Source organism: Podarcis vaucheri (genome assembly GCF_965113315.1).
Source record: "Podarcis vaucheri genome assembly, chromosome: 5".
Taxonomy (NCBI): domain Eukaryota; kingdom Metazoa; phylum Chordata; class Lepidosauria; order Squamata; family Lacertidae; genus Podarcis; species Podarcis vaucheri.
Window position 1 is genome coordinate 64,143,342 of NC_138763.1, and position 20,544 is coordinate 64,163,885.

Here is a 20,544-nt window from a genome sequence, read left to right on the forward strand (position 1 = left end):
ACAGGGTGGGTGCCACTACCGAGAAGGCCCTCTGTCTGGTTCCCTGTAACTTCACTTCTCGCAATGAGGGAACCGCCAGAAGGCCCTCGGCACTGGATTTCAGTGTCCGGGCTGAACGATGGGGGTGGAGACACTTCTTCAGGTATACAGGACCGAGGCCATTTAGGGCTTTAAGGGTCAGCACCAACACTTTGAATTGTGCTCGGAAACGTACTGGGAGCCAATGCAGATCTCTCAGGACCGGTGTTATGTGGTCCCGGTGGCCACAGGTGAGCCACTAACCTGCAACCAGCAGGTTCGTCTGTAACTGACTGTGTGGCTTTATAACCATATTTACTATGTTGTGTTTTTTTGAGTCACCTACAGTCTTCAACATACTTGCTACAGAAATTTCCACAATTATTATTAATTAATTAATCCGCCGAAATGTTTCCCATCTCACCTTATTTTCACAGCAGTGGTCCTGCTCCTGTAATTGCTTTGCCTGGCAGTTGCTACCAACCACTATTTTTATTAACTTTTTTTTAACCCAAATGGTAACTTGCCATGATATTACATGATGATGTAGCATCATGGTAAATGGGCCCTCTGGGTGAAAAAAAAGGAAGAAATGTGGTTTTCAGTGGCTGGCAAGTTTCCTCTGGCTCTACCACACATGTCTGAAAATCCCCAAAGTGACTCTGCAGAAGTGGTGGCAAAATTTGAGAGGGAACTATTTTGGACCAGCCTTATTTTTGTGCCAGTTTCACATTCAAAAGTCATGTCCCCCTGCCTCCTATTCATTCTTTTACATAGAAAACCAGACTTTAACTCAGTATGTTTGATAAAGTCATGAGTGTTGTAGACTCTTGCGTGTTACTCTTTCATTCAGATATATTAACTCAGATTATTTTTGGTGAGATTGCAAAGTTAAAGTGCTTAATTAGAGAACAATCATTACTGGCATTTATTAAGGATTGGAAATTTCCTGTGGACTTTCTGCGTAAAAGAGAAAATGAACTTGTAAAATCTGGATTTGAAGACTGAAATAATACTGGTTTATAGAAGATAGAATGGTTGGATCTTAAGGTGTGACTACTATATTTAGCTGCGTGACAGAGAGCTAGAAGTCTTTTTATTCTGCTTTATCTTTCTCTAATCTTTTTTCACTCTTTCTCTTACTTTCTGTTTCTTTAAGCTTGTCTTTTCTCCTTTCTGCCTTTTTTTTTACACTAGTATATTATAAAAAGATACTTTGCAAGGGGAATGTATTTCTGTATATCTCTGAATAAGTATAAATTATAAAAAATACTATTTTGAAGGCATTTTATGGGGCTGAAATATTCCAAAATATGATTTAAATAACAACATCTAGTTTTTAAGAACTAAAAATATATATCATTGATTTTTTTCCACCCTGGTGGACGTGGAGAAGAGTCAGTGAACTGGGCAACAAAGGCCATGTACCAGACCAACAGTTCTAGTTGGTAATTTGTTGCTGTGTAGGCCTGGGAAAGATTGAGGATGTGCCACTCCAATCTTTCCAGCAGGCTAAATTGAATGTTAATAGTATAAAACTACAGAAGGAGCTTGCTTTTTCATTGACCCTATACATTTAATTTGCATTACATGCAGCATAATTAGCAAAACAGTAGCAGGTCCATTATCTGCTTGCCAGCAAAGCTTAGCGAATCAATTCAAGTTTAATTCAAGAGGCTTAAATTCAAACATGAACTGTGCCCATGAAGGGAGTAGTTTTCACAGTCATGTTTCTGAGTTGTAAAATCTATTATCCTCCACAAAAGGGGATAGCCCTCTCGTGGGTATATCCACAGGGTCCTGGGGGAGCGTTATCTCCTGTGTCCACCCAACCTTTCCTTTTTTCTGCGATATAACACAGCAAGAAAAGGGCCTGTGCAGGTTGCATATGCAGAAAGAGATGTCATTTACGAGCCATCAGCATGGGTTGCATGTGACCTCTGAAACTTTATCTGACTGTTAAGCTGGGAAAGCTCCAATGAAGTAATAATTATATAATTTTTAAAAAGTGTCCCAAGCTGAGCTTTTACTTGCCCTTCTCCATAAGAAAACGGCTAATGAAACTTTGCTCATTTTGTGTGTTCTGTTTGATAAAAAAACCTTACTTATTTTCTCAGGTGTGGGCAATTATGAATCAGGGGAAAGCAAATAAGTTATTAAAGCTACCACAAAATCATTTCGCTTTGCAAATGTTCCAGCATGCTTGTATATATATATATGTGCAACAGAATGATGTCTTATTTTTGCATCCATTTGTTGATTCTTCTTAACTGACACTGTTTCATTGTAGGTTGGCATAGTATTGCATTATTCTACACTCTCTACAATGCTGTGGATTGGAGTGACTGCAAGGAATATTTATAAGCAAGTCACGAAAAAGCCTCAGACCGCCCAAAACAGTGACCAGCCTTCTTATCCAAAGCAGCCATTGCTCAGGTATGGATCATTATAAGTGCTGTAAGATACACTCCACAGCTTTAAGCTTTGAATCCTTCAGATCAAACCTAAACATGCAATGTTTCCTGTATCTCTGGAAATTGTGGAAATATTTCCAAACCTTGATATGTTGTTATTTTTTCAAAACTTGCACCAAATATGTAGAATATATCCTCTTTCTGTGTAGTCCATCTGGTCATGAGATGACTTCAGGCATGTATCTGTTATACCTACAGCCACATTATTCTTGCTGCATAAAAGCAATGTGTCTTATATCATATTGTTTGAAATAAGCAGAAATGTGCAGTTCAGGCATATATCTGTGTGAGCATATCTGTGTGGAGGAGCAAGGCGCGCGCACACACACACACCTCGTAGACTTTGGTGCAGTAACAGAAACTTCTTGCCATCTGGGAGACAAAATGTAATTGGTGGCTTGTCCACACTTACCTTTTGTCCCACCTTTTGTCCCACCCTTCACAGTCACAAGCCTGCATTTTAAAGCTCCTTGTCCAAGCAATACCTGTTTTTGCTCCAAATCTTTCCCTGCAAAACCTCACTCTTTAAAGTTGAATCGGAGCAAACAGCTCTTTGGGGTTTTGCATGGATTGCTGTTTGCTCCAATTCAGGTGTAAAGAGCTGTAAAGAGATTGAGCTGGAGAAAGCTCCAGAGCATCAAGACACTCAGACATGGAGCCTGAAAATGCAGACTATGCCTGGAATGAGCAGAGGAAACGTAAGTGTGGATAAGCCCCAAGTAACCACTTGTTTCGGTGGTGGCAATTAGTAAGGAAGTCTATGTCTAGCTTGAATGTCAGGCCTTGTGCTCACCTGTTTCATCTTCACACCACCCACTCCCTCCTCCCTTTTCAATGCATTGCTGCCATTATTATTGTCATTGTCATCCTGCCTTTACTCCAAAAGGAACCCACGGAGTATTCGGTTAGCAATAGTTCCCGCTTATGTCCAAACTAGAAAACTCTGGTTCAGAACAAGGCAAGATCCTAAGCCATTTTTTGAATTGGTTTAGAATCCAGCTTGTTCCAAGACCGCAACCATTGTTTCCTGGTCCATTGTTTCCATAACTGGAAACAAAGCTTGACTGAATCAACTGCAGCATGCTGAGAAGAGAGGTGGGAAGGAGCGGTACAACTTGAGGTTTTCATTTGCTTATAGAGTACTTTCTCTGGCTAGTTAAGAGCTCCATTGAATGGCTACTGGAACAAGTTAATGCCAACAGGTCTATTTCAAGGTAATGGACTTGATTATTGCAGCTATTGTATCAGGATTTGGGGAGAGCTTTCAGCATAACCAGAATTTGGACAGAGAGCCCAGTGCTGTCTGCACCATTTGGCAATTTCCCAATAACTATAAACGTAGGCAGATTCAATACAGCATGCCCACCTCTGCAAAAAAAATGATCCCAACTGACATTCTACCTTGAGGACGTGCAATCTGCTCTATGACCATATAATATTTATATAAAAAGTCTCTATTCAGAGATGCACATGGAACAATCTGTATTTAGTCACATCATTGGTTATCTGCTGCTTAAAATACTTTCTAAGTTCATTACAAGGCCTTTAAAATCAGTCTAATGGAAGAAGAAAAAAGTAACGTTCAGTAGAAGCCCTGAGTGCTCCATCTGAAATGAGAAGCAATGTTTTTCCTGAGAACCAGAGTTACTCAATTTGCGATTCATTATAATGTTCCCCACTCAGTAGTTCATGGTAAAATGAATAATTGCCAGTTTCACATGCCACAGTAAGGTTATTAAAGTAGCAGATTATTTCAGGTTGCAAAGACCCAGCAAACTGTGTTCACCAAATTCAGTTCCTGTTAGAGTTGAAAATATAGTTTTATGGAAAAGATAGCTCCAATTAGATTTCTTTGTAACTATCATTTTGTAAGTTTGGGCCACAACAATAAATCAGCATGGTAACAATGCAGCACTATTTTTGAAGTACCACAACTTGAAAGTAATGGTTTAATACCTGTCTAAAATTATTCTGGGATTTTTTCTAACTATGGACATAATTAGCATCAGAGGCACAACCCCAGAAGTATCTAATATAATTCAATAATGCTAACTATTACTGCTAACTAAGCCAAACAATACCAAATAATCTTTTTCATTTCACACAGAAAATGGGCATATAATGTGGAAAATTTAAATATCCTTAAAGCACTAGAATGTCTTACATTTCTAATTAGTCCTTTCCCTCCCAACTTTCTGAAGGATGACGTTGGTTTTTCCAGTTTTTTGACACTGTCAGAGACCAAAGTATTCAGCATTATAATACATATTATTCCAATTAAATCTACTGAAGATGGTTAATTTTTAGTTTTTTTATATTTTATTTTATATTTTAGTATTTTATTTTAAATACCTCTAATTATGGTCGCTTCATGCTTTTAATATTTGGGGCTCAGCTACTGCATATTAGTGTACACCAAAATAATAATAATGAAGTGAGTACTTCCTATAGGTTCACAATCCTTTCTGCCCTCCAAGAATCTCTGTGTCCCTGTTTCTATATCATCACATTTACATAAATGACTTGGTGGACATATTTGCCTGTGTTGGACTAAAGCAGTTGGTTAGTTAAAAATACCTGTTTTGATTCAGTACCCCCCCCCCATTGTTCAGCCAGGACACTGAGGTCCAGCTCTGAGGGCCTTCTGGCAGTTCCCACATTTTGAGAAGTGTTGTTGCAGGGAACCAGGCAGAGAGCCTTCTTGGTAGTTGCACCCACCCTGTGGAATGCCCTCCTGTCAAATGTCAAAGAGATAAACAATCATGTGGCTTTTTGCAGACATCTGAAGGCAGCCCTGTTGCTTTTAACATCTGATGTTTTGGTGTGTTCCTTTGGTTGTTGGAAGCTGCCCAGAAGTAGCTGGGCAACCCAGTCAGATGGGTGTGGTACAATACAACAACTATGACAACAAAACAACAATATTAACTACTACTACTACTACTACTACTACTACTACAACTACAACAACAACAACCATGACTTCTCTTTCAGATTATATGTAGAATTGAATGGTTTTCCAGCTTCCAGGTGGATATTTTTATAGCATAATATTGCTATAAGGGACATATGGATTTTTTGTGATTCCGTAAATAATATTGTTGCAGGCAATTAAGCAATCAACTTTCCTTTTAAGATAATTTTAAAAGCTACATTTTTTTTACAAAGAAACATTGAATCAGGAGAATTGCAGGAATATAGAAATGTGCTGTTGTCAGTTTCAAATGTAGGTGAGGAGGTGTCTCTGTAGAAAGCGCTTCTACAAATGTGTGAGCAATTGCTACATATAGTTGAATGAACAGCAGGGTTTAAGATTTCTGTTTCTGTGCTTGTATTTATATTTATATTTATTAGGTCTCTACATACAACAACCATAATATTTCAAGGAATCAGAGGTAGATTACTTCAGAAGCCTCTGAGTTGTAATTAAAAAATATAGATCCATGCGGAGAAAATATTCTTAGAAAGCTGTGTCAGAAAATATGAAAAGATTGGCCAGGGTTGGTTGTCCTCCATCTTGTAATACTAGCCAGTGTTGCTCTATATTTGTCATTTCTAAGCTGGTCTCTGCAGTATAATGTTATTGCTTTCACTAGCTTATTATTATATGGGCCCTGTAACATCTGACTTAATCTGTTCCTTGTTAAATTGTGATCGTAATAAAGGCGTCTGCTTTATAGTGCAGTGCTTTATAATATGAAATTAAATAACATAGATTTAATTTTTGCCCAATTTGTACTTTAAGATGTGTTTTCATTTGCCCTTTGATGAAATTAGCCAGTACTTCTTGACTGGCTAGCTTTTTCCCCCTCATGAGTTTCATTGGATGCTTAAATAACAATAATTTTCCAAATACATAATGTGATTTATGGTGGATTCAACTAACCCAGCATGTTAGTGGAAACCACTTCAAGGACTCCAGCTAGCATGGTGTGGCTTCTCCACTCTCTTACCCCTATACACACATATCCCAATCCTTTCTGGGGGGTAGGTAGAACCCCCTGAACAGAGTGGAGAGGGTGTACTTACACTAACTGAACGATCAGAAAACTGTGTCCTTCCATGCAGTCTGAGTTGCCTAAAAGGTAGTCTCACCATAAGAAGAGATAACTTGAAGTTGGTTGATGGGCAATGAGCTGCAAGAAGTCAAAACTGTGCCTTAATTTCTGAAAATATGCTTAGGAATACTCAGCATGTCTTTGCAAGGGAATTGCCAAGAATCTATTGGCACTTAGAAACCATTCAGATGACCAAAGTACCTTCAGAGAAGCATCTGTTTGTCTGTATCAACTTATAAACCAAAGAGTATTTTACTAAATTAGTTACAATTTTATGGTAGAACATGTGGTAAGAGGAGATGAGAAAAAATACATTTGTAATATTTGATTTGAAATTAATGGAATTTGGTTGGTGTTGAGCACTTCTGGATGACCTGTTTATTGAGCATCCATCCTGATTTGTTTGCAGAGAGGTTAGATGACGTCAAAGCAAATACACTTTCCATTTTGTTATCTCAAAAAAATTGTTTGAGGGCACTGAATTTGTGACTTTCCAATCAAATGTAACTGCACAACTTGAAATTGTTGGTATGTGATTGAATCCCACCCCAATATGTTGTTGTTGTTGTTGTTGTTTAGTCATTTAGTCGTGTCCAGCTCTTCTTGACCCCATGGACCAGAGCACGCCAGGCACTCCTGTCTTCCACTGCCTCCCGCAGTTTGGTCAAACTCATGCTGGTAGCTTCGAGAACACTATCCAAACATCTCATCCTCTGTCGTCCCCTTCTCCTTGTGCCCTCCATCTTTCCCAAAATCAGGGTCTTTTCCAGGGAGTCTTCTCTTCTCATGAGGTGGCCAAAGTATTGGAGCCTCAGCTTCACGATCTGTCCTTCCAGTGTGTACTCAGGGCTGATTTCCTTAAGAATGGATAGGTTTGTTCTTCTTGCAGTCCATGGGACTCTCAAGAGTCTCCTCTAGCACCATAATTCAAAAGCATCCATTCTTCGGCGATTAGCCTTCTTTATGGTACAGCTCTCACTTCCATATATCACTACTGGGAAAACCATAGCTTTTACTATACAGACCTTTGTTGGCAAGGTGATGTCTGTACTTTTTAAGATGCTGTCTAGGTTTGTCATTGCTTTTCTCCCAAGAAGCAGGCGTCTTTTAATTTCGTGGCTACTGTCACCATCTGCAGTGATCATGGAGCCCAAGAATGTAAAATCTCTCACTGCCTCCATTTCTTCCCCTTCTATTTGCCAGGAGGTGATGGGACCAGTGGCCATGATCTTCGTTTTTTTGATGTTGAGCTTCAGACCATATTTTGCGCTCTCCTCTTTCACCCTCAATAAAAGGTTCTTTAATTCCTCCTCACTTTCTGCCATCAAGGTTGTGTCATCTGCGTATCTGAGGTTGTTGATATTTCTTCCGGCAATCTTAATTCTGGCTAGGGATTCATCCAGCCCAGCCTTTCGCATGATGAATTCTGCATATAAGTTAAATAAGCAGGGAGACAATATACAGCCTTGTCATACTCCTTTCCCAATTTTGAACCAATCAGTTGTTCCATATCCAGTTCTAACTGTAGCTTCTTGTCCTACATAGACATTTCTCAGCAGACAGATGAGGTGATCAGGCACTCCCATTTCTTTAAGAACTTGCCATAGTTTGCTGTGGTCGACACAGTCAAAGGCTTTTGCATAGTCAATGAAGCAGAAGTAGATGTCTTTCTGGAACTCTCTAGCTTTCTCCATAATCCAGCGCATGTTTGCAATTTGGTCTCTGGTTCCTCTGTCTCTTCTAAATCGAGCTTGCACTTCTGGGAGTTCTTGGTCCACATACTGCTTGAGCCTTCCTTGTAGAATTTTAAGCATAACCTTGCTAGCGTGTGAAATGAGTGCAATTGTGCGGTAGTTGGAGCATTCTTTGCCACTGCCCTTCTTTGGGATTGGGATGTAAACTGATCTTCTCCAATCCTCTGGCCACTGCTGAGTTTTCCAAACTTGCTGGCATATTGAGTGTAGCACCTTAACAGCATCATCTTTTAAAATTTTAAATAGTTCAGCTGGAATACCATCACTTCCACTGTCCTTGTTATTTGTTATTTGGCCTTGTTATAACCCCAGTATAGCACCAGTCTAAAACCACCCATTGTCTAGAGTTGAGGTTGTTCTAGGAATTATTGCTATGTATTTAGAGAACCAACTTCAGGATTCAATAATATTGAGCCTTAACTGATACGTGATAAAGACATTCACAGCTGCCATTTGCAAATTTGGGCCAGGCAACAACATTCATGGCTTCCAGCATTGTGGTTTGTTCAATGTAGTTCAGTAGTTCAATCAACAGTTTATTTTCCAAAGCCTACTGTGTTCTCCTCAAGTGAGAGGCTATAAGGAAAAAATAATTCCAATGTTCCAGGTTACATAGGTTTCCAGGAAAAAATCCTTAGCTTCAAGAATATCTTCCCTCTTAGAGTGGTGAATAATTGAAGCCTCATAGTGCAGAGCAAATATCTATGGTTGGATAATTAATGCTCTATCATCAATACAAAAGCAAAACAGGAAATATAACTTATGTCTCTGATGTTAATTCAGATGCTTCTCATCATAACCAATGAACACTTTAAATGAGCTCCTCGCTTGTGACAGTAATTGTGATGTGTATTTTTAGACCATTTTGAATTGTGCTGCAATTAGTGTAATTCATTAATGAACAATAGACATTTTAGTAATTCTTATACATTTGCAGGCTTGCATGTTCTCGAATAGCAGAAGTCATTATAAGGACACAGTTTATAATAGCTTCTTCTAGACATAATTCTCCGACTTTGAGCAACCCTTCTAACATTTGGATTGAAATATAAAATACTTGCCAAGGAATTTGAGCTGAAGAATCATGCGGCCTTTTGAATATTTGCTACAAAGCTTGAACTAGAGGACAATCAATTAAAAATTATAGCATTCCACAAATAGCTGTTTGAATGCTCTTTTTTCTGTGTTCTTGGCATCACAAATCAGTATATTAAACAAAAAGTGTCAGTTATGGGAAAAGATTAAATACAGTATAATAAATTGTATTTTCTGACACTTTGTACGATGGAACTAAACTTTCAGTAGTTTGGTTTAAAGGTATTTGCAATCTGGTTACAATGATATAAACAGCTGCCTTATAGTGACCTCATTTGAACAGCATGGTAAACCAAACTATATCTTACAGGGATTGCATGAATGTTCAGGCTCCCAGAGAGGAACATGCAAACACTTTGCTCCTCCACAAATGTTTTTAGTGCCATACCACAATGAGCTAAACCAAGGTTTGGCTTATTATGTCGTTCAAACCTCGGCTTGTGGTTAAGCTCTCTCCTCACTAACCCCAAAGAACAAACTACTGTCTGTAAGATTATTCAGAGGCTAAGAAAGTGCACCAGAGCTAGCTCATGTAGAGAGAGATAGCTTAAATCCAAAATGAAACCAGATTCCTGTGTGCTAGAACTGACCAGAAAACATTATGTGGACTTCTGAACATTAATAACACCGAGACATATCCAGAACTGCCTATTCTGACTGGAAGATAGCTCTCGGTGTTTTCATGCAGGGGTCTTTGCCATTCTTGCTGGGAGAGATCCTTTAGCTGAAGATTGCATAGGAAGGAAAGGTGATATTGTTGAACTCTGAATTCAAGTTCATGGATTCTATGTAACCAATCGTTTAACATAGCACTTCATTTCAACTGTTACTGCACATAAACATAGAAATATCAAGATGACCCCAAATATGCTCCTCTCAAACTGCATTCTTACACTATCAGATTGAAATACTAAAACAAGGGCTGAAACAAAATGCTCCTACAGATTCTCTTCAAAATCTTCTGTGATTTTGATGTCGAATGTTCATCAAATATTCAGTTTTATTTTAGGTCTAAATCCAGCTTCATGTGAGCATGGTTCTGCCTGCCCTTTATCTACTGCCCCTTGAAGCCGCTCACACTCTCCCTCCTCAATCTCTTCTGGAGGTTCCCCCAATGTTCCAGAGCAAACATTAGGGGTGCTGCAAGAAGAAGAGGACCTGAAAGTCCTGTCCTGTGAGTGGAACTTCATAGCACTTTTTAAAGTGCTACTTATGCTGGCAGCAGTAGTCCAGTTAACTCATCCCTGGCTTCAAGGCCCCTTCTCATCCATCTCTTGGATAAAGGAATTAGTTGACCGGCAGCATGAGAAACCTCCCTTTTCCCAATGAACTGAACCAAACCTCAGCCTTCAAAACAAGCAGATAAGCTTATATGATCTCCTGTTACAGCTCACACCAATTAGTCCCACAGTTATATTGCCTACCAAGAAGGCTTTTACATGGCTTCTAGGACATTTCCGCCATTTTGTTCTACAGACTGACTCGGGTTTCTAACCATGGTCTGTCAGGAGGGGCCAAAAAACAAAGCCTCATTTAGCTCCCTCCAAGGGATAGCTGCCACTGCTACTCCAGCACTGTATTTTCTCCATATTCCTTAGTTATGCACCACTTCTGCCTTATACTGTAGTATCTGACCTGACTTGACACAGAATGCTGAGATATAGCAATCTTCCAGCTCATTGAAGACTTATGGGCGCCTGTGGATTTTTGAGTTGCTCTAAAATAGTTGCATTAAATTTAATTGAATTAAACTATGCCACCCCAAATGGATGTGTGTATTGCCACAAGTCTGCTTTAGCAAAAGGTAGCCTGCATGGTCACCTGAGATTTTATATTTTTTAATCAAAATGTTTACCAAGAAGTTTTCTTATGGATGAAATTATTTGATGTTTCAACTGCTTTTTGACTATTTCAGAGGACATTTGCAAATATAATTTGAGCTGTGAGGGCATGGAAAAATACTTGCCTACTTGCACTTGTTCTCAGGTTGACTTCTGGAAATCCTATTTATGCCTTTAACTGTTATTGCTCCAGAATTGCTAAAATAATATCTATCTTAAATGGGTTGTATTTGTCTTTTGGCAAGTCAGTCTCTTTAAGCTTTGCTTTTCGAAACAATAATCTCCCTAAAGCAGTTATTATGATTTTGGATGAAATAAAGTACTTGGCTTACTTGAAATGCATTAGAAAAAAAATATTCACAACATTTTCACGTTCAAATTCTTGCTTCATTGTAGCCTTCCTGTCCCTCCTTTCCTCTGTGATGTATTTTATTACGTAACCAGCTTCTGACAAATCTAAAGTGTGCCAGATCTGCCTGCAGTCTTTTGGAGACATTTTGAGTCTAGTGAAAACTGGCATCTAGTCCTCCAGGTATTTAGATTCAGGTGTTGCACTGATGTGGAGCTAGAAATACACATGCAGTTCCTTCATGCACATATTATTTATTTGAATTCAGAAGCTCTATATGGACAAAAAAGCAGCAGCAGCAGCAACCAACATGCTAGAGATGGTTCACTACAGATGTATAAATAACCCTTTCAACTTCCTTTTGAAATCCCAAAAGCACAACTTAAAACAATTTAAATAACCAGTAGTCCACAAAATCAGATAATCATTCGCCACAGCACTACTGGCTGAGTCCAATGTTCTGGCTTTTCTGTCATTTCTTCTCTGGAATGGCAATAGTAGATGTGTTCACTAAAGAAAAATCCCATTTAATTTGTAGGAAGCAGCATGCTTAGAGCTGCACATTTTGTCAAATGATAGTAGCAATTTCTCATTTAGAGTAGAAATTAGGCCTTTTCCCTTTCAAAACCCAAGTGTCTTTGAAAGCTGCTGAGAGCTAATTCATATGTTATAGAGGATTTGAGCACAGCTTTCAGTTGGTGTGAGAGCCACAAGTTCTACTTTATGCACTATAGAAATATGGGGGAGGAATGCCCAAGTGGTTCATTGCTACCGTCAGACCTCTCACCTGTTAATTTTGGGTTTTGCGGATTTGATACATTAACTTAATGCAGTTATTCAGTGGTTGTTTTTTTAAAAAAAGGCTACAGTGTTTCATAATGACTGGAATATGTGTTAGGAAGGAAACACTTCTTATCCTCCCCCTTTTGTTACCATTATTAACTTTGCTTTCTAGAGACACAAAGTTCTTAGAGGAGCATAATTACACTTGGAGGGCAGGGAGGGAAATTAACTCTCTTCCTGCTTATGTCTTGGATCCTGAATGCCCTGTGTTAAGTTGTGGGTGAACATATCAGACCACACAGCGATTCTTCAAACAGCTCTTGTTTATTCACAGGCCAAAACAGAACTGAACTGAAGGGTTAAGCCAGCCTGCTTATATAGAGCTCCACTAGAATGCAACAGTAACCAATTTCTGTAACTATCCAATCACTGAACATCACTTTCGATCCCTTATTTGCATATGTGGACCTGAACTATCTACAGTATCCCCCTGCTGGCCCAGGGTGAGAACTTCAGTACATAACACCCTGGAACTCGGACGTTTTGGCTCCCGAACACCGCAAACCTGGAAGTGATTATTCCAGTCTGCAAATGTTCTTTTGGAACCCAAACATCCAATGGGGCTTCCACAGTTTCTGATTGGCTGCGGGAGCTTCCTGCCTTACGGAACGGATTCCGTTCAACTTCCAGGGTACAACTATATATGTAATAACAGGGTATAAGATGGGGAAGAAGAAGGAGAGGGGGAAATGAGCAGAGGGGAGCATCATCAACATACAGCCTGTGGTCCTTGCTCCCCTCTTGACACAATCCTCTGCTTTCTGCTTTCTTCCTCTTCTCTTAAGAGAGGACTCTCACAAAATAATAGCCCCCTTATGACGAAAGGCCTGTCTGACAAGGGAGGCAAGGTATGAGCTTTGAGAGCTTCCTATAAAAGGCAAAGGAAGGGGGTGGTCAGAACCCTCCCTGGGGAAGAATTAAAGGGGAACTTGCAAGTCAGTCTGTGTGCTTGGTATAGTAGGCAGGTAAAAGAATTCCTTACCTGAGTTTCTAATAGCACTGCAGTTATTGCTTCAGTGATTATAAGGCATGAATGGACCTGCAAAAATAGGGCTGCCTCCTCCTGTTCCTTTGGGAATGTTCAGCAGTGAACAGGAGGAAAAAGAGGTGGCAGGTCAAGGGTCTCCCACTTCTTTGCCTCGTCCATCCATCATTGGCGCCTCCCATCCATTAATTTGAGAATGATGAATGGAAGAAATGGGGAAGGTGGTGTAGGGCTAAGGAACAAGCTGGAGTCCTCTTCCCAGAGCATCCCCACCCTGCTCATCACTTTTGAAAGATTTTGCCTGCTTTTGGATATTCACCTGCTGGATACTGTCTTGGCTATCAGAACGATACATTTCCTGTTGTTGGACTGCACTACCAAAAGGGGGAGCAATGACTTCATTCAGCCAAAGCCATTTGGAGCTTATTTTTCTTGATGGCTGTTAAAGAGATGCTGCTTTGCAAGTGTTCCTCCCAGCATGATTTAGCTTCCATTGAAGAACAATGGACGTCTGTAGTTCGGATTCATGCGAAGCTTGGGCTATTTCTGGCTGCATAAGGTCCAAAAGAAATGAGTAATGCTTCTTATGAGTCACAGTATGTGCTCATCAGCCTGACTAATAGTGTCAAATTGAGATTTTGAAGCTATTGTAGCCACACACACACACACACACACACACACACACAAGCTACCTGAGGGACTGGCCTTTTCTCCTGGCTTTTGCCCAAAACACGCAAACAGAGGCTTTTGGAAATAAGAAATATATCTTTATTCAGGCAAGTGACGGAACAGGCTTGTCAGCAGGAGATACAATTCAGGAGTTCTGGAGCAGGGTTAAGATGTTCAGAACTGGATGGAAGCAGTGAAGATGTTTCAACAAGTTTCCCTGCCGCTCCCACCAAGCTTTTAAATATAAGGCATGGCACGTTCATTCGCAAGCCTTATGGAAATATGCAGTTGCAAGCATGCACTGCACACATGCTTATAAGTCTGCTCCCATCTGCAAAGGCTCCTGTTGAGTTGCTGTCACCTCCTGTTCAGCCTCCCTCCATGGCTGATCAAAGTGCTCCTCAGCCTCCGCTGGGGCTCCTCCTCAGGATGGTTGGAGGGAAAGGTGGCATCCTTGCTCTCCATTCCAAACTGACTGCAGTTGGAGCGGAAAAGGGAGACTCACCTCCTCTGTTTCCTTCTCCACCCCCATCAGCCTGCGAACCCAAGCCTTATCCCAACAGCATTGTGGCAGCAATTCTGTGTAATCTCCCCACACTTTTTGTTTGTTTGTTCACACGCCAGTGGAATTAATGGGAATATCTCATAGACAAGGCTTGAACCTTCCCAACATTGCATCTTCCTTTCCTACATTTTCATGAAATGGTAGCAGGCAGGCTTTCCAGTTTCAGCACTTCTGAATATTCTGCCGATTTGCAAGAAGACAAGCCAGTTTACCAGGAAGATGCATTCTAGCAAATGTTGGCTGCTCACCTGAAAGAGAAGGAAAATGCAAAACCCGTTGTAAGCGTCACTTCCCAAAATTGCCTTTGGTGTACAAGGGATCATCCTGGTACCTCGTGAAAATATACTGAAAGTGACATGAACGAATGGTGTCCATTCTTCCACGCTATCTCTTACTTATTTCCTTCACACGCTCCTTCATTACACTACTCTTTTCTGGTTCTTGGTTTTGAGTTTGCTTCTTCTCTCTTGCAATGCATCCTGCCCTCATCATCTTCTGGGTGTCTAGGAAACAGCTGTGGTTAGTAGTGGTTTATGGGAGCTTATAGAAGGAGGCATTTGGGCCTTCCGACTTTGCTATCCATAAGGGTGCTGTAAAAGGATGGTGTTATTTAATGCATTGTAGTTCAGGAGCTTTGCAGACAGTACCTCTGACTTTCTCACACATTCCACTTCCCCATCTGGGCTTCCACTGTTATGTAGTGCTTATCTGAAGCACTTCCAACTGTGCATGTAAAATGCATAATTGCAAAATGCACATATAATTTTTGCCTGTTTTTGTTTCCTTTGGTTTCCCCCACCCCTTAGGATCCTTAATTACTTGCAGTTAGAGCACTTTGTAGACTGATGTTCATAGCAAAAGACATGTAAATCTTTTTCTTTAATATCCATAGCTCTGAATATCACTCCATTCAACTGGTCCAGGTTGTTCTGCTTACAGAAAATTGCCTGGGAGCACCTTGGGATTTGTTTGGAAACCTCTCCCTCAACCCAACCCAACCCACAGTCTCTGTCCAGTGACACTGACTTTCAAGCTTGAACTGTTCCTGGGATTCTCCATGTATCCTGTTTATTGAGCATCTACCCTGGACCACCCCCACCCCATACATTAAAAGCACTGCTATTCCACTTTGACAGTGATAGTGTGTCTCCAAATGACCCCGGGAACTGAACAACAGTCCCCACACTGATTAACAATCAACCCCTCTTCCCAAGGAACTATAACTCTGCGAGGGGAACAGAGGTGTCCAAACAATTCTTAGCACCCTTAACAAACTACAGTTCCCAGAATGCAAAATGTTAAAGTGCATTAGATATATTGAGCGGGTGCATCCCTGACTTGCTTGCACAAAGCTTACTTAGAAGTTAGGCATGTTCTCCTTTATTGAACTGTCATTCTCCTTTGTTTGCAAGGATCTCTCATTCGTTTGGAAGGGCCTTCTGATTTTTGATCCTGCAGTTTTAAAAACAACAACATGTTAGGTGCTTTAAAAAACTAAAAAAAACCTTGCTTTGACCAAAACTGCTTGTTTATGTATGATCCGAAGGGATGCAGGGTTTTGAACATCAGTAAGTTGGAGTGGGTATAGCAGTAATGAAATCCACTTACCTAAATAGAGTACTTGGGACATAGATAAAATTGTGATTAAAAGTAATTGCTGGGAGGAGCAATATCCTTGCAGATTCACACTCAATTTCATTTTGATGATGTGCTTAACTTTTAGAATTTGTTCATTAGTGACTTTTGTGTGTGATTTCAGAAACAATAGTCGTAGGCTCACACTACTGCATGGAGTCCAATGAGTCTTTATTTGGCTTTAAAACACACACAGAGAGGGGGAGAGATATCTATCTATCATCTATCTATCTATCTATCTATCTATCTGGCTGGGAAAGGGGTGGGAGGGGGGGAGAGGCTACTTAACCCTTTCTTCTTTCAGTTAGAAATTCATCTCCCATGTCTTGTGTTCTACCCTTATGGCAGACCCTCCAAGTGTCCCTATTTTTGAGGGACAAACCCAGATTTACAGAATCCATCTTGGTTTCTGATTTGATCCTGGAATGTCCCACTTTTCCTTAGTATGTCCCTATTTTCATTGGAGGGTATGCCATAGGGGGGAATTGTGGGGGAGAGACAGGAAAAGGGTTAAGCAGCCCTGCTCTGGGCACTCCTCCTTCACTCAGATTTGCAGCCTGCCCGGCCTGCTTGAGTTTTCAAAAATGCTAAATGAAAGAATCACCAGAGTCTGAATAACATATAGTTTAAGCCACGGTAGGAAGATTTCTGTGGCATACACAGAGAGCCTGTGTGGTTTCTATAGGCAGCATGTGCAATTTTTTAAAGTTGCAAAACATATAATTTTCAGTTTAAGTTTCACATTATAATGAAGACTCTTATAGGGGGAATTGTGCATGTGTAGAATCAAGGAGATCGGTAGTGTTATACACTATGGTCAGAGCAGGTATAATTTGAAGCTCCTTATTACAGGCTGTTTTCCCTTATAGTTCCTATTTCTGATTGAGCCAGCTGGTACGTTTAAAGAAATGAACCAGTATTATATATATGTTACGTGTTAAGCTATAATTTTCTTTCATGCATAATAACCTATTTTTTATAATGCAAATGACAAATTTCATGGTGGTACATTAAATTTCCTAGGCACGTAACTTTAATGTCAGTATCAATCACACTTTATGTAACTATGCAATGATTTTGCATGTGAAGAGAGGGTGGGTAGAGATTTTGCAAACAATCTCTTTTGTTGAGAGCTGTACCTCTATGACCATTCTTTTTCCTCTTTCTAAAAAAAAAAAAGAATGGTAGAAAAACAACTTTAGGTATCATTAAAAAAATTATTTTTGGTTTTATCACATCCGTTCTCTTCAGAAATAAATTAAATTGATGAGATTTTTAATTGCTACCATGAAAAACGCCTTAAAATGAAAGCATACTGCTTTGAAAAATAATAAAAAAATTAGAAATAAATATATAAATTATATAAAGGGTGAGTTGAATTCACAGGTGGGCCACCTGCAACCAGGGAACTGCATGTGGCTTCAGTCTCTTCTTTCACAGCCTCCCAACACTTCCTGAAACTGCTCCATTCTTCCAATCTGAGTTCCTTTCTTCCTGTCCTTTCTGGTTGTAAGATTTGCTGAATATAAGTCCCCCCCCCCCAGCTGTCCGAGAACAAATTGGTAGGCTTTTGCACTCTCTTTCTCATATACACACATTCTCTCTGGCACAGGAATTACTTTCATGTGCTTTCAGAATAGTACTTATATTGCTGTGTTATATTAAAATGCTCGGTATACAGAGTAACCCCATAAATTCCAGTGGGGCTTTCTTCTGAGTAGACCTGCATAGGATTTGGAATTCTATGCAGAATTCTAGATTACGTCAGGACACATTTGTCTCTGGCTTCACTCACCTTCAGTCTGTCCACTGGTGGCATCCAGCTCCTGTGAGATCTGTCCTTTAAATTAGACATGGGGCTGCTGCTGAAGATTCAGAAATTTCAGCTGGTACAGGATTTAGTGGCTAGGTTGCTCACCGGTGTAAGACCATTAGAGCATATAACAATACTGACCCATCTGCTCCAGCTGCCAATTTGTTCACGGGCCCAATTCAAGTGCTGGTATAGACCTATAAAGCGTTAAACGGCTCAGGACCGCAATACCTCAAGGACTGACCCGCCCCATATGAACCAGCCCAGACCCTGCAGTCACCATCTAAGAGCCTTCTTTGTTTGTGGGCCACAAGAGGCCCAGAGGTTGGCAACATGAGAATGGGCCTTTTCTGTGGTGGCTCCCTGCTTATGGAATGCTTTCTCCAGGGAGGCTTGCCTGGTGTTTTCATTATGCATCTTTAGGCACCTGGCCAAAAAACATGCATCTTCTCCCCAGCCTTTGGCTAGTTAAACAATCTGTAGTCTTTTAAAACTGGGCGGGGTGGAGCGGTGTTGTTGTTTATTACTGAGTTGCATAGTTCTGTGTTTTTAAATTGTAAACCACTGTGTGATCCTTGGATGAAGTGGGATAGAAATTTAAAAAATAAATATTCAGGCAAAAGTTGCTTTTATCCTTACAATTCTCACACTTCTGTACTAGTAGTCTAGTGGAACAATAAACGAATGAATAGGTACATGAACAAAAAGTAGGTGGGATCCAAAGGGGTTTGAATGTGTGTGCATGTGTGTATACACATGTTCTGTGTGTGCACGCACACACACACACACACACACACACAGCGCTCTCCAGAACTGCTTTTTGAATTCCTGTGACTTTCTACAGCTATTTGGTAACTAGCAAACAAAAACCTTTTTCAAATACAACAAAGCACTTGCTGGCATTTACTTTAACAGTTTGCCCTTTGAAAACCTCTTGACTACTTATAGCACGGGTGTTAAATGAATATAAAATTGAAGGGCAAAACACTCAAGTCAGCAGATGGCCAGAGACCACAGCCATAATTTTTCACTGGAAAGTGAAATGGTGGCTTTGCTGCGGTTTTGCAAGATTCCAAAGCAGGACCAAACTGTGGTTTGCAGTTCTGTTTTGTAGGGAGTGCTTCAGCCACAGTTTCCTGGTTCGGGCATCATGGGGAAATTGAGGTTTGACAAATCTGGAAGTGTCCTTTGCATCTGGACAAGAGAAAGGAGAAGGGCTTGTTGCTCATTCCTCCCTCAATAGAATTCAATTGTTGAGTCAGGAACATTGTGTCTGAATTTCTCCAGTATCTCAATGATTCATTTCTATACTTTGGTGTTTCAGTTGTTCCATACGCCCATATTTTGTTCTTAGGGTGAAGACAGATACATATTCTAAAGTGTGGCAGAAGTGGTTTTTAATATGCATTTTCAGCTCTGAGCAGAAATGTATATCTGTTTTATTTACTTATAATTAAATTTGTATCTCGCCCTTCCTCCCACAGGAGCCCAGGATGGCTTGTTCCTCAGGATGTAGTACTGGTGGTTGGTGGACCTTGGACCTGGGATGCCAATTAGATGGGACCAGTGGGCAGTTAAAAGGCAGCACACGTAACTGTTAACAATGGCTGCCCTAAACATCCAGGTCTGTGGGGAAAGATTATTTCCCTCCTCCAGGTTATTCACTTCCAGGACTACTTTCCAGAATATGGAATAAGTTGGACTAGAGTCTAGGAGAACAGGGCTGAAATCACCACCCATGAAACTTACTGGACCAGACACTGATTGGCCAGATAATGGAAGGTTGACAGAAATGACTGCAGCAGTTCAATTGATAGACCTGGGAGTGTGCAGGAAACAGAAAACAGTGTTGGTTTGTTTTTTTTATTATTGAGGGAAACTTTCGATTCCTCCCCCCTCCTCTTTAAACTCCATGTGATGGGGCAGTGCTCCAGTTGTCCTAAGTAACCAGCCTCCACTGGGGTGCAACAGATGTGAGTCACAACCACTTTAAATGCATGTTTGTCTTTAATAGAGGGGTTTTTTTCCTCCATTGAATTCCATTTAATAACAAAGTCATTCTCTTAGTGGTTGCGTAAGATTGACACAGTGATACATTGCAAGCTGTGACTTAAAGGATGTGAGTTTAAGGGCACAAAACCTATTATTAGCATTCTTTTTGCATGTTTTGTTTTCCATTCCAAAATGCCATTGTATTAAATAGGCAATTTAGGAATTTCTTGCCTTGATGGGGGTAGATAGGTTAATGGTTCTTTTCTCCTCACTTGAAAGCAAAAGGACATCGTGATGGTTATTGACTTTCTCAAGGTGTACTAATGCCTGATGATGCAGCAGCTGCTGAGCTGGAGCTGCAATTGAATTTTAGATAACTCTGTATTGCTGTAGCTAAATTTCTAGGAGGAAAAGTACCAATTGCCTACATTAAGAATCTCAACCATTCCACTGTTA

The 20,544-nt window shown here is 40.3% G+C and overlaps 1 protein-coding gene across 2 annotated transcripts in view; it reads left to right on the forward strand.

The window, feature by feature from the left end:
* Positions 1-20,544, forward strand: part of ADGRA1 (adhesion G protein-coupled receptor A1) — a 322,886-nt gene that overhangs the window by 279,390 nt on the left and 22,952 nt on the right. For both annotated transcript variants that reach the window (XM_082225336.1, XM_082225337.1), the window contains one exon: positions 2,309-2,454. In XM_082225336.1, coding sequence (XP_082081462.1) covers positions 2,309-2,454 — 146 coding nt within the window. The remainder of the gene's footprint in view (positions 1-2,308; positions 2,455-20,544) is intronic.